At 42.2% G+C, this 15,536-nt stretch overlaps 1 protein-coding gene across 1 annotated transcript; it reads left to right on the top strand.

The window, feature by feature from the left end:
- The first annotated feature begins 1,273 nt into the window (after positions 1-1,273).
- SNX12 (sorting nexin 12) lies at positions 1,274-14,133 on the top strand. Its single transcript, XM_049643928.1, has 4 exons — positions 1,274-1,548; positions 7,860-7,955; positions 9,274-9,398; positions 9,797-14,133. The coding sequence occupies exons 1-4, from the start codon at positions 1,384-1,386 to the stop codon at positions 9,897-9,899; spliced, it is 489 nt and encodes a 162-aa protein (XP_049499885.1). The 5' UTR covers positions 1,274-1,383; the 3' UTR covers positions 9,900-14,133.
- Positions 14,134-15,536: the final 1,403 nt, after the last annotated feature.

Raw genomic sequence — 15,536 nt, 5'->3', positions numbered from 1 at the left:
CTTATTGGGATGACTTTGCACATGCTATTCCCTCTGCAAGAAATTGCCTTTCCCCATTTCCACTCCTATTTGTCCTTTATGTCTTTTCATGTCTGTCAAACTCAGATGTTTCCTCCTCCAGGAAGCCTTCCCTAATTCCTCCAATTATTCATGTCCCATGTGCTGCTTTAAACATTCACTTATTTTGTATTTGTCGTTAGTTTTATTTTCTTGTCTCCCTTTCTAGAATGTTAACTCTTTGAGGGCTGGGTCGCTCTTATTCAACTTTAGTATTTAGCATGTTGCCTAGCACATAAGTAGTTGCTTAGTAGATATCGGTTAAATTGAATTAAATAACTGTGAAAATTTGGGCCTTGTACTCTGTTGAAAGGATTTCAGGCATCAGTGGTACGGGAAAAATCAGAAGAGGCAGGTGCAGGGAGGAGAAAGGATGACCTAAAATCACCACTGTTAATGTGGGGCACCACCCCTTCATGTGCGCCATGTATACATTAATCATATAAATATCAATATGTCTAAAAATATCAATATGTCTATGGATATTTTCTCATTTAGATACGTACTCTTTCTCCATTATGGGCTGCAAGCAACCTCAGAGCAGTGCCAAGTATGGTGTTCTGCAGAGTAGAGACAGAACGTATGAAATAAATGCCTTCAATATGCTGAGAAATAAACTATCTGAGTACACCTGGGCTTAAGCTTTCTGTGGTAACAAGTGGAGGATGAAGCTATGCCCCGATTTTCCTGGAAAGGGAGAATGAGCAATCATGTTTACCCCATCCCCGCTGCTTCCCTGGCACCATTGTGCAGAGTGCTCGGTTGCGGGTGGAATGAATTGAAATGATCAGTGGCACAAGTGGCAGGGCTGCGTTCTAAGTTCTTAGTATTATGGTTGGAACCCCTCCCTCTGGAGAACAGGGTTTTCGTGCAAAACCCTGACTTATTCAGGTCACGGGGTTTCGGCCTATCACTGCAAGGTCCCCGTTTGCGGGGCAGTGCCCGCTGCCGATAGATACTGGGTAGAAGACAATTTCTTGGGTTGAGGAGCAGCGATTGGCGGATCCCGCCTGTAATGCTTCCCAGGACATCGGGCGCTGCGTGTCCGAGATGCCGGTTCCGGGGCGGCCACAAACACCACCCGGAAGCCTGAATGAGGCCTCCGAAGTACAGGACTCACAGCCCTCAGCGTGGCCGCTATTCAGGGTGCCGGGCCCGGGGCCAAGGCAACGTGCGCGTGCGTGCGTGCGTGCGTGGGCGCGCGTGCGCGGCGCCGCTGTCTGTGGGTTGGCTGGTTATTTTGCGAGCGGGAGGGGCTGTGCGCGCTCCTGCCTCCCGCCTCTGTCCCCCACCCCCTTCCCCGGTCCCAGTCTCTCCTTTGGAAAGATGTCGGACACGGCAGTGGCTGACACTCGGCGCCTTAACTCGAAGCCGCAGGACCTGACCGACGCTTACGGGCCGCCAAGTAACTTCCTGGAGATCGACATCTTTAATCCACAGACGGTGGGCGTGGGCCGCGCGCGCTTCACCACCTATGAGGTTCGCATGCGGGTGAGTCACGGGGTGAGGGAGACAGCTGAGGGAGGACCGGGCGGCTGGGCGGGGGCTGCCAGAAGGCGCTCGAAGGGATCATTTGGGGGTTGGGGGCAGAGGTCTCCAGACTCGGTTGTGGCCCTAGGATACAGAAAAGTCTAGAGGGGGACATCGGACTGGGGTGACGGAAAATAAGTACCTATGAGCAAGAAGTGAAGCCTGGCTGGATAGGGTGGGGAGGATGGGGAAGATTAGAGTGGGGAATTCAAGGAAATAGGAACCCTGAGTGCAGCGACAGAAGAAGGGAAGGAAGAGTGACAGAGGGCTGGGGGATGGAAAGACAAGGTGATATATCGCTGGGTCCCATAACTAAACTAGGTTGTGGGAAGTCAATCCGAAGAGGGAGGGCAGGAAGCCCCGATTTCTTCCTCATGAAGTCTCCCTGGGATGATGGAGTTAAGCAAAGCCTGCATTGAAGGGAAGATAGACCCCAGGAAAGGGAGAGAGTGGGCTTGGTAGAGCAGAAATAAGAAAGGGAGTCTCCTTGACACCGAGTGCTTCCCAGACTTGTGTGGAATTAGCATCTGAAGGAGAGAAATGTTTTCTGCTTAAGTTTTCTCAGGTATCACATGCTGTGTCTTATGGTGAAATCTGGCCTTGCCCTGGGATTGGTGGATTGTCAGTTGGTACTCAAAGCATCCTGTGCTGATCCTTTAGATTTGAAGTAGCCAGTATTTCAGTATTGGCTCCCATTTGGGCTTTCTGTATACAAATGGCCATTTGCCCTTTCTGTTCTAGATTAACTTTTTGGATTAAGACTGTTGTCTGCGGTTACATTAATGTATGACATTTCGGGACTGCCCAGGAGTGGCTTCTTCCAATGTGCACTACAGAGGACTTTATTCTCTAGTTCTTAGTCCACATTACAAGGATGGAATGTGCAGATAAAGTAGTGGTTTGCACGTTCTTTAGCCCAGTTGAAGTGGTTACAGGAAGAAAAGTTAGAGGCCCATTTTCTAATTTTCCTTATGTTTTTTTTTTTCTCAGACTAGAGGGCCAGAATATTCTCTATGGACAGCATGCTGCTCAAACAGCATTTGAAGACCTATAAAAGAGTGTATGTGCTTTCATTTTTGACTGAATGAATTGAATGAGAGAGTGTGTCTCCTACATGGGCTTTGGAATTTAATTGAAAAATGGTGTCCAAATTCCAAGTTTCGCAAAGTCCAAACTGAAGAAAAAAAATCGAAGCAAAAATTGAGAAAAACTCATCTATATAAGAACTACCTGAAATCAACTCTTTGAAGAAGAATGGAAGTTAGATCCCTCAAAATATGATCAAAAGTCTGGAACTGTTAGTGATAGAGAACTTAATTACCTGAGGAAGCTTGGGCATAACTTGTTCAGTGTGAGGATTCTCTGCTGTGGGGTTTTGGAGACAACATCTCCATCCATTACCCAAGAGCCTTAGGGATTATGAATGAAACAGCTCTCTTCTTAAGGCATTCTAATAACAACAGAGACTGTTCATCCAGTGCCTACTATGTGCCAGGCACTGAACTAGGGTTCAGTTTCTAAATCCTTACAAAAATGACATTTTACAGATAGGAAACTGAGGAGGAATGCAGTTTAAGTAACTTGCCCAAGTACACATAGCTAGTAAGTGACAGGGCTGATATTTCAACCCAGATCTGACTGACTCCAAAGCCCATCATACTCTTTGCATTACACTTCAGTCTCTTTGGCAATGCCTAGTTGCAAAACTTTAGTGCACAATATTTTTTTACCCACCAAGCTTTCCATCTATCCTTTTCACGATTTCTAATTGTACGGTGATGATAAGTTTGATGGCAGTTCCTAGTTGTGTGAATTTTAAGTTAATTTGTATTGTTTATATTAATTTGTATGGCTATCTAGACTTAATATTTTAATTTAACTCTGTGTAGGGGAGAAGTTGGTAAATTCATTTAGTTTTTAGTTGCTATATTAGGTGATTGATCATGGTAGGCATTTTAGGGAGTATGAGACTCAAGAGACTGGGCTTTGGAAATTAAACATTGTGTATGGTAGAAGCAGATGGCACTGACTTTCTTCTTTATATAATAACTAAATATTTCTGAAGGTGTTCTCTTATTTTGCTCAGGAAAGAATTCCCCCCTCCCACCCTTCCAAGAAATTAGGAGTCTGGAGAGGTATCCTGGTGACTTCACATAATGTGTATGGAACTTTTCAAATGTCAGTTGTCCTGTGGACTTGAATTTTGTTTCTGTCTCTCCTTTCCCTTGACTTTGTGTTGATCAGAGCCAACGACTCTGTATATCCTGTACTACACAATCCTGTCTTCCTCAAATGATTTGTAGGTTGGAGCTGGGAGCTGTAGGTTGGAGCTTAGTACATAGTGGCCCCTTCCTTACATTGCTAGGTGTGAAGATGAGAGGTCATTATTGTCACCATCCTGTGGGGGTAGGGGAAGAATAGGAGTTTTGTGAGTCAAAGGAAGAAGTCCACAAAATGGCAGTGGATGGTTTCACTATGCCTTGGAAGCAGCTACTCAGCATTTTCCCCCCTTTGCTCTGTTAGCTTCTGTAAAAGCCTACTTGTTAAGGTTCTACTCTTTGGGGATCACAGTATTTGTAATGAATTCTGGTGGAAACCTAGAATTACATGATACCAAAGCACTTCTTTTTTTCTTGCAGGATTATTTTTCTCCCCATCTTTGTTGAGATGTTATTGACATATAACATTGTATAAGTTTAAGGTGTACGATGTGATTATTTAATACTCATACAGATTTCTTGCAGGGTTCTGAGTATTTTCTTTATAATGTTTTCTTTTAAATGGTTAAAATATGCACATGTACAAAATTCAAAAGATACAAAAAAGATGTACTGTAAAAACTAAGTCTTCCACCCTCTGCCCTCTAGAGGTTCCTTTTTCCAAAGAAACCATTGTTTCCAGTTTTTTAATTTATTCTCCTAAAGAATAGGTTGTAATAAAACATTGCTTTACCTGTATCTCACTCTCCTTCAACTCATTGACATTCCTTGGACCTTGATCATAGATGGAGTTGTAACTAGTGTAAGTTGGCTAGTTATTTAGCTTTTGATGACCTATACCTAGAACTGGATCCTGGAAAGACACTTTCCAGACATGAGGACTACAAAGCATGATGTAGTGAGGACTGTGTGAAGCTCTAGCATAACTGGGAGATGTTCTTTTCCTGCCCTGAGGCAGTTGTGGAGGCTCAGGTCATAGTTCAGGAGGGAAACTAGTTCCTTTTATTTCCATCTGCTGATACGAGTTGGCTGGTGGAAAATACAGTCAACTTTAATACATGTGGTTGGCCATTTCTATTTAGAACTTGTAGACAGGAGTGAGGATCAGGGCTTTTTGTTTGTTGGTAGTTCATGTTGCCATTAGAGCCTTGGGAAAATTATCAATGATTAAGATGTGGGAATAAGCTGATCTATATGAGGGAGCAAGATATGGTAACCCAACTTAATGTAATTGCTATTTCTGCCGTACTTTCTAGACAGGGAGAAGGTAAACATACCTAGGGCTTCTATTAATCAGTTGAGTATTTACTGAGTAACTTGCATAGTCTGCCTTTAGGGAGATGCAGAAGTAGTGACAGCTTCTGATTTCAATGAAATTATAGTTCAGTTAAGTAGCAGGACTAATATGATGCATAAAACAATAGTGTGTCGGACACTACTAAAGTATAAATGTCATAGGAGTTCAGAGGAGAGGGAGACCAGTAAATTAAGCTGGTGTGTTCAGGAAGATTTCCTGGATGAAATGGGACTTGAGCTTGGACTTGTAGAATGGGGACAATTTGAGGAAATTTGAGGAATGGGTATGATTTGAGGAAATCATACCTTGGAGGTACTTTTCTCTTATTCTTTTACAGGGAACTTAAATTCACTTTTGGGGACACCTGGGTGACTCAGTTGGTTAGGTGTTTGACGCTTGATTTTAGCTCAGGTCATGATCTCACTCACAGTTCATGAGTTTGAGCCCCATGTAGGGCTCTGCGCTGACAGCATGGAGCCTGCTTGGGATTCTCTCTCACCCCCTCTCTCTGCCCTTCCCCCGCTCACGTGCACTCTCTCTCAAAATAAATAAACATTAAAAAAAAAACTTTTCAATTGAAAATGTAATACATGCATGTGACAAATTCAAATTGTTCAGTGAAAAATGTGACCCTCCCACCCATTCCAGTTGTTTAGTCTTATACTCCAAAACCAATCACTGTTATGAATAAACATTTTATTCATAAATACAAATATATACACATATACATATCCCTATTTAAATTGAAGTATAGTTGACATACATGGTACATTAGTTTCAGGTGTTCAACGTAGTGATTTGACAAGTTTATACATTACACTACGCTTACCACAAGTATATGTGGTATGTATACTGTGTGTGTATATATATATATATGTATATGTGTGTGTATATATATAACTATATTTCCTGTGTTCTTATTCCCATGCCTTACTCATTCCATAACTGGAAGCCTATATCTCCATTCCCATTCACCCATTTTGCCCATACCCCTAGCCCCCTCCCCTCTGGCAACCAACAGTTTATTCTCTTTATTTATGGGTCTGCTTCTACTTTATTTGTCATGTTTTTTAGATTATACATATAAGTGAAATCATATAGTATTTATCTTTATCTTCCTGGCTCATTTCACTTAGCCTAATACCCTCTAGGTCTATCCATGTTGTCACAAATGGCAAGATCTCATCTTTTTTTCTAGCGGAGTAATATTCCACTGTGTGTGTGTGTGTGTGTGTGTGTGTGTGTGTGTGTAGCACATCTTTATCCCTTCATATTTTTATTTTGTTTTATTAAAGTTTATTTACTTATTTTGAGAGAGAGAGTGTGAACAGGGGATGGGCAGAGAGAGAGAGAGAGAGAGAGAGAGAGAGGGAATCCCAAGCAGGCTCCGTGCTGCCAGTGCAGAGCACAGTAGCACAGTGTAGGGCTTGAATCTGCGAATAGTGAGATCATGACCCCAGCTGAAACCAAGAGTCCAATGCTTAACTGACTGAGCCACCCAGGCGCCCCCATATTTTCTTTTTAAAGTTTATTTCTTTTGAGAGAGCACGCACAAGTGGAGGAGGAGCAGAGAGAGGGAGAGAGAGAGAATCCCAAGCAGGCTCTACACTGTCATTGTGGAGCCCATCGCAGGTTTCAAACTCACAAATGGAGATATTGTGACCTGAGCTGAAATCAAGAGTCTGACACTTACCTGACTGAGCCACCCAGGCACCCCTCATCTTTTTTCTGTTTATTTATTTATTTTTGAGAGAGAGAGCAAGCGGGGGAGGAGCAGAGAGAGGGATACAGAGAATCCCAAGCAGGCTCTGTGCTGTGAGCACAGAGCCCAACACAGGGCTTGAACCCATAAACCATGAGATCACGACCTGAGCTGAAATCAAGAGTCAGACGCTTAACCGACTGAGCCACCCAGGCGCCCCACATCCATTCATCTTTTGATGGACACTTGGGTTGCTTCCATATTGGGTTGCTTGGCTATTGTAAATAATGCTACAATCAACAAAGGGGTTCATATATCTTTTTGAATTAGTGTTTTCATTTTCTTTGGGTAAATATACATAGCCTTTTTTTAAACCAAATAGGGGTAAGCTGTATGTACTGTTCTGTAACTTGATTTGATGCTTAATATATACTGGCACATGTATATTTCACATTCTTTTCATAGCTGTATAGTAATTCTACTGTATAGGCATAGCATAATTTATTTAACCAATTGTCTATTGATGGACATATATAATTATTACAAGTAAAGTACAGTGAAAACCCTTGTATATACATATTTGCATACAACTTCAAGTCTATTTAAAATTTGTTTTTACGTTTTATGTATTTTTGAGAGAGAGAGAGAGAGCACAAGTGGGGGAGAGGCAGAGAGAGAGGGAGACACAGAATCCAAAGCAGGCTCCAGGCTCTGAGCTATCAGCACAGAGCCCGACACGCGGCTCAAACTCACAAACCGTGAGATCATGACCTGAGCCGAAGTTGGACGCTCAACCGACTGAGCCACCCAGGGGCCCGAACTTCAAGTCTCTTTATAGGATAAATTCTAAGCAGCAAGTGACTTCTAGTCACCATCTGTGACAAGGCTGGATGTGGTAAGGATTGGTATTTACCTGGTGGTATTTTAAAGGAGTTATAGGAGCATGGTCCACAGGAATTATTTCTTCATTGGGACCTAAGTGGTTCTGACAGGTGGCCACTACAGGCTGAACATTAGTTACCATCTCTTTTCTCTCATTTTTCCTTCCCTGTAGACAAACCTACCTATCTTCAAGCTGAAGGAGTCCTGTGTACGGCGGCGCTATAGTGACTTTGAGTGGCTTAAAAATGAGCTGGAGCGAGATAGTAAGGTATGACCCCATTCCCTGTGTGGAATCTTTGGAGGAGGAGATCTACATAGGCTCAGAAGGAATAAGATTCTAGTCTATAAAATATTAAAAAATTTTTTTAATATGAAATTTATTATACTCTGGTTTCTCTTCAGATCATATAAATCTTTCGCCTTTTAATATGAAATTTATTGTCAAATTGGTTTCCTAAAAAAAATTTTAACGTTTATTTATTTGTGAGGGGCAGAGAGAGAGGGAGACACAGAATCCAAAACAGGCTCCAGGCTCTGAGCTGTCAGCACAGGGCCCGATGCGGGGCTCCCACTCACAGACAGTGAGATCATGACCTGAGCCAAAGTCGGATGCTCAACCTACTGAGCCACCCAGGTGCCACTTTTTAAATTTTTTTAATGTTTGTTTATTTTTGAGAGAGAGACAGACAGACAGAGTGCGAGTGGGGGAGGGGCAAAGAGAGAGGGAGACATAGAATCTGAAGCAGGCTCCAGGCTCCAAGCTGTCAGCACAGAGCCCGATGCAGGGCCCAAACTCACAAACCGCGAGATCATGACCTGAGCTACAGTTGGCCTCTTAACCGACTGAGCCACCCAGGTGCCCCTGTGGTCTATAAAATCTTAAAGGCAGTGGAGAGGCTGAACACTATCAAATCCCAGCACATTGGATCTGGGTGATACCCTTTGAAACTTGAAAGTGGTAAGTTCAGGACAAATTTTAAAAGAAAAAATATTACTTGAATCAGTGGTGAGTAAAGTCATAAAACTTAACTTATATAGGTACTAAAAATATAAGTGTAGATCGTGTCAGAAAAGACCTAGCTAAATTCTTGGATACTAGTGGATTGTTAAAGAAAGTGAGGGATATTTGGAGTTTATTTCCTTTTTTTTTTTTTGAGGTGGTAAATCTGTCCTTCCATAAAATCACTTGGATTTTTTTAATGTTTATTTATTTTTAAGATAGATACAGAGCACGAGCAGGGGAGAGGCAGAGAGAGAGAGAGAGAGAGAGACAGAATCCAAAACAGGCTCCAGGCTCTGAGCTATCAGCACAGAGCCCAACATGGGGCTCGAACTCAGAACGGTGAGATCGTGACCTGAGCTGAAGTCAGACGCTTAACCGACTGAGCCACCCAGGTGCCCCTGGATTCATTTTTGACCTAAGCCATCTTTACTGTTCTTATGGCCTCAGTTCTTACAAGTTGCCAGCTGTGGGATAAGATAGACCCTGGCTAATAGTCTAATAAGAAATGAGGTATACAGTGCTTCACCATCTCGTTCCCTCTTCATCCTCTCCCATGTGGCTGATATTTTGTGTCTGCCTGCAGATTGTAGTACCACCACTGCCTGGGAAAGCCTTGAAGCGTCAGCTCCCTTTTCGAGGAGATGAAGGGATCTTTGAGGAGTCCTTCATTGAAGAAAGGAGGCAGGGCCTCGAACAGTTTATTAACAAGTAAGCCAAGTTCCCGGGGACTCCTCTTGCTCCTTTTGCCATCATGGTCTTTCTGTGTTTTGTCTGTCTCCTCTTTTGTGATGTGTAATAAGATGTGTTGCCGGTTGTGTGGTGAGCTGACTGGACAGTAAAACTCCATTCCTTTGAGCAGAATTCTGATCCTGTACCTCAGGGCCTGAAAAGGCCTTGGATGTGTTTGGGGATTTTCCCCTACCTCACCTGTCTATCTCCCTTCTCCTACAACATCAGGGTTGGAGTGGTGCCTCGTTGCTGTCCTCTACTTACTTGAACCTCTGGAAGAGCTGATGTTGCCCTTTCTCCCCTGTCCACACCCCCATTGCTCTGTGAATTCTCTCTGATCCCAGATACTACTGATAACCATCTTGGTCTCTTTATAGAATTGCTGGGCACCCACTGGCTCAGAATGAACGCTGCCTACACATGTTCCTGCAGGAGGAGGCAATTGACAGGAACTACGTCCCCGGGAAGGTGCGCCAGTAGGAGCCCCTCTCACCACTTGCCCTCTACTTTCCTGCTGAAATGACATTGATTTTTACACTAAGCCTCTCTCTCTGTCTCTTTGATCTGAAGTTGGCTGCCCATCCCCTGGCCTGATAGACTGTCTGGCATTGTGTTTCTTGGTACCTGACTACACCGTGGGCACTCTGCTAGGATCCTCTTCTCTGAGGAGAGGTGGGAGACCACAGGCAGATGCTCTTTGCTTGGGGTGCGGGTGGGGGGATTGGGCTGGAAGGCAATTCCTTGGGCATTTACCCTTGCCAGAAGGCTAATCTTATGGGAGGGGGTCTTGTGCTGGTAGGGCACTCGGATACATACTGATGCTGCAAGTCCAGGGGATTTTCTTACTCTTAGGTTTAACCAGGAACGCTTAGCAGGGAAAAACCCTGCCTTTCCTACCTGCATGAACTTTTTTCTTTTGGGGAAGGTGGTAGAGACCCAGAAGTTCTCCTTGTTTTCTCTAGGCCTGCTCCCAGTTTTCTCAACGGTTTCTTTTGTTCCTTTCTCTCTCCCTTGTTGCTTTTCATGGCAGTAAATCCTCCTGAGTCTAAGCAGTCCGTTGTGTGGAGCAAGATGTGTGGGTTTTCTGGGCCCCTCATCATGGCTGCTTCAGAGTCAGAAGAAAGCCATAGGGCAGTAGGGGAACTCTTGTTGTCTAGCCCCTCTCCTTTATGGCTCCCCACTCTTGCTGCCTGTTCTCGCTCATCAGCAGGTGAGTCAGTACAGGCCAGCAGTTTCCACCCCCCCCCCCCCCACAAGCCCTTGCTACTTTATAGGTTACCTTTGCGGGTTTGATGGCTTGAGGGGTGGGGACAACTCACCACTGCCAGGTAACTCCCTAAAGGGTGGGAGTGGATCATTTTCTAGGTACCTCCCAGTGGTTGGGAAGGGCATCACCACCCTCTTCCTTCCATTCTTCCTCCCCACCCCACCCCCGCCATCCCATTTAGTGCTGCCACAAGGCCGAAGCACATGAACAAACCACACAGTCTCTGACTTCTCCTAAGCACTTTGAGCTGTTGAATGGGGCTCAGGGGCAAGAGTTGTTGCTGCCCTCCCCAGCTTGGTCACAGGGTTACTGAACTGCCTGTACTTGTTTCTCATGGAACTCCAGTAGTCTTCCCATAATTTGAGCTAGAGATAGCAGCTGGGTATGGATGTCCCAAATCTTAAGAGTCTGAAGCAGCTTTCCTGGGCTTCTATCTGGAGGATAGTGGTTTGTTTGCTGGGGCCTGATATCTCTCTCCAGTGGTGGGATGGGAGCAAGTTAACTGGTGTCATGTCAAAAGTGGGGACTCTTTGCTTAGACTCTCTATCATGGAAGGATCGGAATTCTCTGTATGGGGTCTTGGGGAAAAGGATTGTGGAGTCGGACAAGACCCTGATCAGAGAGTTTAGGATTGGATTTTGACATGGGATTTGGAGTCCTTCTCAATGTTGAAGTTCCTTGAGACAGATCAGCTCTCCAGCTGCTGAGCCTGTACCAGGGGCTGAGCAGCCCCTAGAGAGAGGCTGTGCTCCCTTTCCCACCTCCCAAATGTTGGTGTTGTTGCTGCCTTTTTGATTTGTATCCTCTGTTATTGACTTTTTTTTTTTAAGAATTCTTTCATTGTGCACAAGTGTTGAAAGCCTGAGGCCCCATTTCTGCTGTGTATATATCCTGACTCGGGGCTTTTATTCAGCAAACTGTTCATTATTCTGTCAGACAATGTCATATTCAACTCTGTTCATATTAAACCACTGTGAAGCAAGCCTCTGTTTTCCTGCTTAAGTTGTAGTATTTTTTAGTGTCTAGGATATTCTTGGTATTGTGCAGAAATCATACAACATGGTCAGTATCCTGAGGTGATAAGTTAAGTTTGGCATTTAAATTAAAAAAACAACAACCAGAATCCTAGCTGCCTGTAGCGATATTTACCTATCCTTGCAACTCCCAATTGACTTTGTCACCGAGGTAATGCGTCTTCTTGCAGGAAGTAGCCATAGGGCTCAATACCTGTGGTTTGGTTCAGATTTAGCAGATTTGGTTTTTAAGCTTGTGGGTTTCTACTAATTTGGGCAGAATATATTTATAGTGTGTGTGTGTGTGTGTACATATATATGCATATGCTATATGTGTACATAAACACGTGTGTGCAAGTGCTCATCATCCAACCTACCACCTACAAACACTATTTCTTTTATAGTTTTTTTTTTACCTCAATTGAGACTTTTTTCTTTCAAATAGATTTGATGCAGGCAGAAAGGTGAGTGAACTTTGAGAACTTTTTTTTTTTTTAACTCTGAGAACATTTTTTTAGGTTTATTTATAAATATAAATTTGTTTATTGAGATAGAGACAGTGTGAGTTAGGGAGGGGCAGAGACAGGGGGAGAAAGAGAATCCCAAGCAGGCTCCACACTGTCAGCGCTGAGCCCGATGTGGGGCTCGAACCCATGAAACTGAGATCATGACCTGAGCCAAAACCAAGAGTTGGACGCTCAACCAACTGAGCCAGCCAGGTGCCCCTCTGAGAACTTTTGATGGGTGGATATTTTCATCTGACCGATGTGTTCTGAAATGGCTTCCTACACAAAGTGGGTTTTAGTAAAGGTTTGGAATGAGAAGAGGTAGGAGTCTTGGTCATTTGGGAAGGCAAAGCAAGTTTTAATCATGAAGTTGAGCATGGAAAGAAGGTATAGAAAGGGATGTGGTCAAAACATGAATTAAGGTGACATAACAATGTACTTGGGTGTAAGTAGAAGAGTGGCGGCTGAATTGAAGTTAAGAGGTTTTGGTAGTTCGGGAATTAGATGACTAAAGGTATCTGAGGGGATAGGGAAGAATAGAAGTTTCTGTGAGATAAAAGAAAAGAAGAATAATGAGAGAAATGCAACCTTCATAAACAGCAGTGTTAGAGAATGAATTAGAGAATAACTAGAAAAGGCAACTATAGAATAAAGTTTCAAAATTTTGGACAAATGACATTCATTTAACAAGTACCAATTCCTAGCCTTCTGTGTGCCCAGTCTTATGCTAAAAGCTGGATGGGGTGGGGTGGTTGTGGTACAAATAAAAGAGGATTACATTCTCTTTTCTTCATAGACTTTATATTTATTTTGTACACTTTGTAGACTTTATTCCCTCTTTGGAGTCAAATGGGTCATGTTAGCATAGTAACTGGGTCCTGAAAGAGCCCCAAATCTAAGCCCTCGTACCCACCAACACCAAGGAGAAGGTTTCTTTCATGAGGAATTCACATTTCTGCATGTACCTAAATGTTTATCACTAATTAATTCCTTTTATTCATAGCACTGAAGCAGCTCAACCTTATACTGGGACCTGGGCGACAGAGGCTAACCAAAAATTTTAAACATAGTAGCTAGACCCAAAAGAAGTCTAAATCTTCACATTCTGGAGATGACTTATCTACTACCCTTTGACCCATTCTTTGACATGAGGAGTTGAGCTGGTAAAGGATGGAACAGGTGAGCGGCCTTCAAACTATGCTAGAGTTTTTGTTTGATGAGACATCCTAGCTGAGACAGTTCTATCTTCAAATATATGCTGTCATAATTTAAGTAAAATTACTTTTTACTGTGGAAATGCAGACCAACGGCTCACTGAAATGGATATTTCTTCATATCCTGAAGACTTTTGAGTCACCTCTGGTCTTCTCTTCTTAGACACAATAACAGTTCTAATTTTTCCTCACTTGGCTCGTTTTTTACCCTTTTAACTTTATTATTCTGAAATCTCTCCAAGGTCCTTATATGTTCCTAAGTCATAGAGTCTAAAACTGGACACCACTTTAATTATAGCCTGAATGTTAGGTGGTTGTTAGTCCATTTATACATCGCAGTATTCAAGTTTACTTTTAAAATATAAATACTTTGTGACTAATTTAGCTTGTGGTTCTCTGCCACTCCCTTCCCGACCATCCACCACCCTTCATTCCTCTTATCTTTTGTTTTGCTTTGCTTTGCTTTTACAAAAAGAAATAATTGTTCTTATTTTTATTTTCTCTTGCCTGCCTATCTATCTATCTATCATCTATCTATCTATGCTTTTGAGAACAGAAAGCTCATTCCTTACAAAACAAATTGGATAATTATTAACATTACACGGAATAAAGGATTTTTTAATTCACAGCAGGTTTTCGTTAAATAGGTGTTTCCTGCAGTGGTTTTAAGTGTTTGTATATAGATCATCAACTACCTGATACAGAGAAACTGAATGTACAGGATTAAGAGGTACTGCCAATTGAAGAGCAATCAGAAATTAGATAAAACAGTTCTTAAGTGAACAGTGAAATACATTTAGAGTCACAGAAATTTATACATTACTTTTCAAGAAAATGTTATTTTACCCATAATGTTTTTTATCCAAATACAGTCAACTTTTGATCATCTGTGCTAATGGAGAGCTTTTTATTTTGTTATGCATAAGACTTTAAAATATTTCCTAATATGTCATCAGAAGAAGACTCAGGAAGTTCTGAGAAGTAGAAAAGGAATAGTAGGCCTGGAATAGAAACCTGGGTCCTGGAGCCAGCTACGCTAGTTAGCTGGCTATATAGCACCTACAGGCAGATTGCTTCACCCATCTGGACCTGTTTTCTCAACTGTAAACTGAGGGCATTTGACTGAATGGTATCTGAGGTATCCTAAATCTCGATTTTTTTATGATTTCCAACTCTTGCCCTAAGGAACTGAGTAAACCCTGGAGGTGATAATACCAAACAGGCAGAAGCAAAGTTTTCCCCATTTGATGGGGTTTGCTGTAGTGTAGTTTTCTCTCCCAGAAATGAATGACCCTTCACTTACCCTGATTAGAGTTTGTTTGCCCACATCCTGTAGTATCAAGTCATGAGTAGTACCACATTGAAACTCGGTGTTGAATTGATTTACAGTTGCCCTAATTTTATCCTAGGTCTTCTAGTTGAAATTTTTTATGTATTTATTTTTTAAAGATTTTGTTTTTAAGTAATTTCTATACCCAGTGTGGGGCTTGAACAACCCGGGCTTTACAACCTAGAGATCAGGGGTCACATGCTCTACCCGACTGAGCAGCCAGGCACCCCTAAATTGAAATTTTTAAATGAAATAGTCACCTCATTCCTGTATGGAATTATTCTTATTTAAAATGTAGAAATTGTCATTTTGTTCATTGTTCTTATTACAAAAGTGTCTATTTTGTTAAAATGTTTTCTGTGGTGATAAAAATTCAAAAGTAATTAATGCTAGTTGACAAAGTTGAACAAAACATAAATGTGTAAAAAGTGAGATTTCTCTTTATTCCCCTCCCTACACCCATTCTCCAAAAATAACTTAATTTGGTATGTGTCTTCCTGGACCTTTTTCTACGGACAGATATATGTATGTGAATATATACATATATGTATGTATGAATATACACATATTCATATACACATGTACATGTATGAATACCCACACACTTGTATGTCGTGTTTTTTTTAACAAAATGGGAGGCTGTATGTATGCAACTCATTTTTTTTTACTTTGCAGTGTTTTGTGGACTTCCTCTCACATTAGTATATGGAAATTTACCTCATTTTTAAATATGGCAGCATAACATTTCATGGTATGGTTGTAAAACAATTTAGTGATACAGTTACTG

This window comes from Panthera uncia, chromosome X, assembly GCF_023721935.1.
Source record: "Panthera uncia isolate 11264 chromosome X, Puncia_PCG_1.0, whole genome shotgun sequence".
Lineage (NCBI taxonomy): Eukaryota > Metazoa > Chordata > Mammalia > Carnivora > Felidae > Panthera > Panthera uncia.
This window is presented reverse-complemented; position numbering and strand designations above follow the sequence as displayed.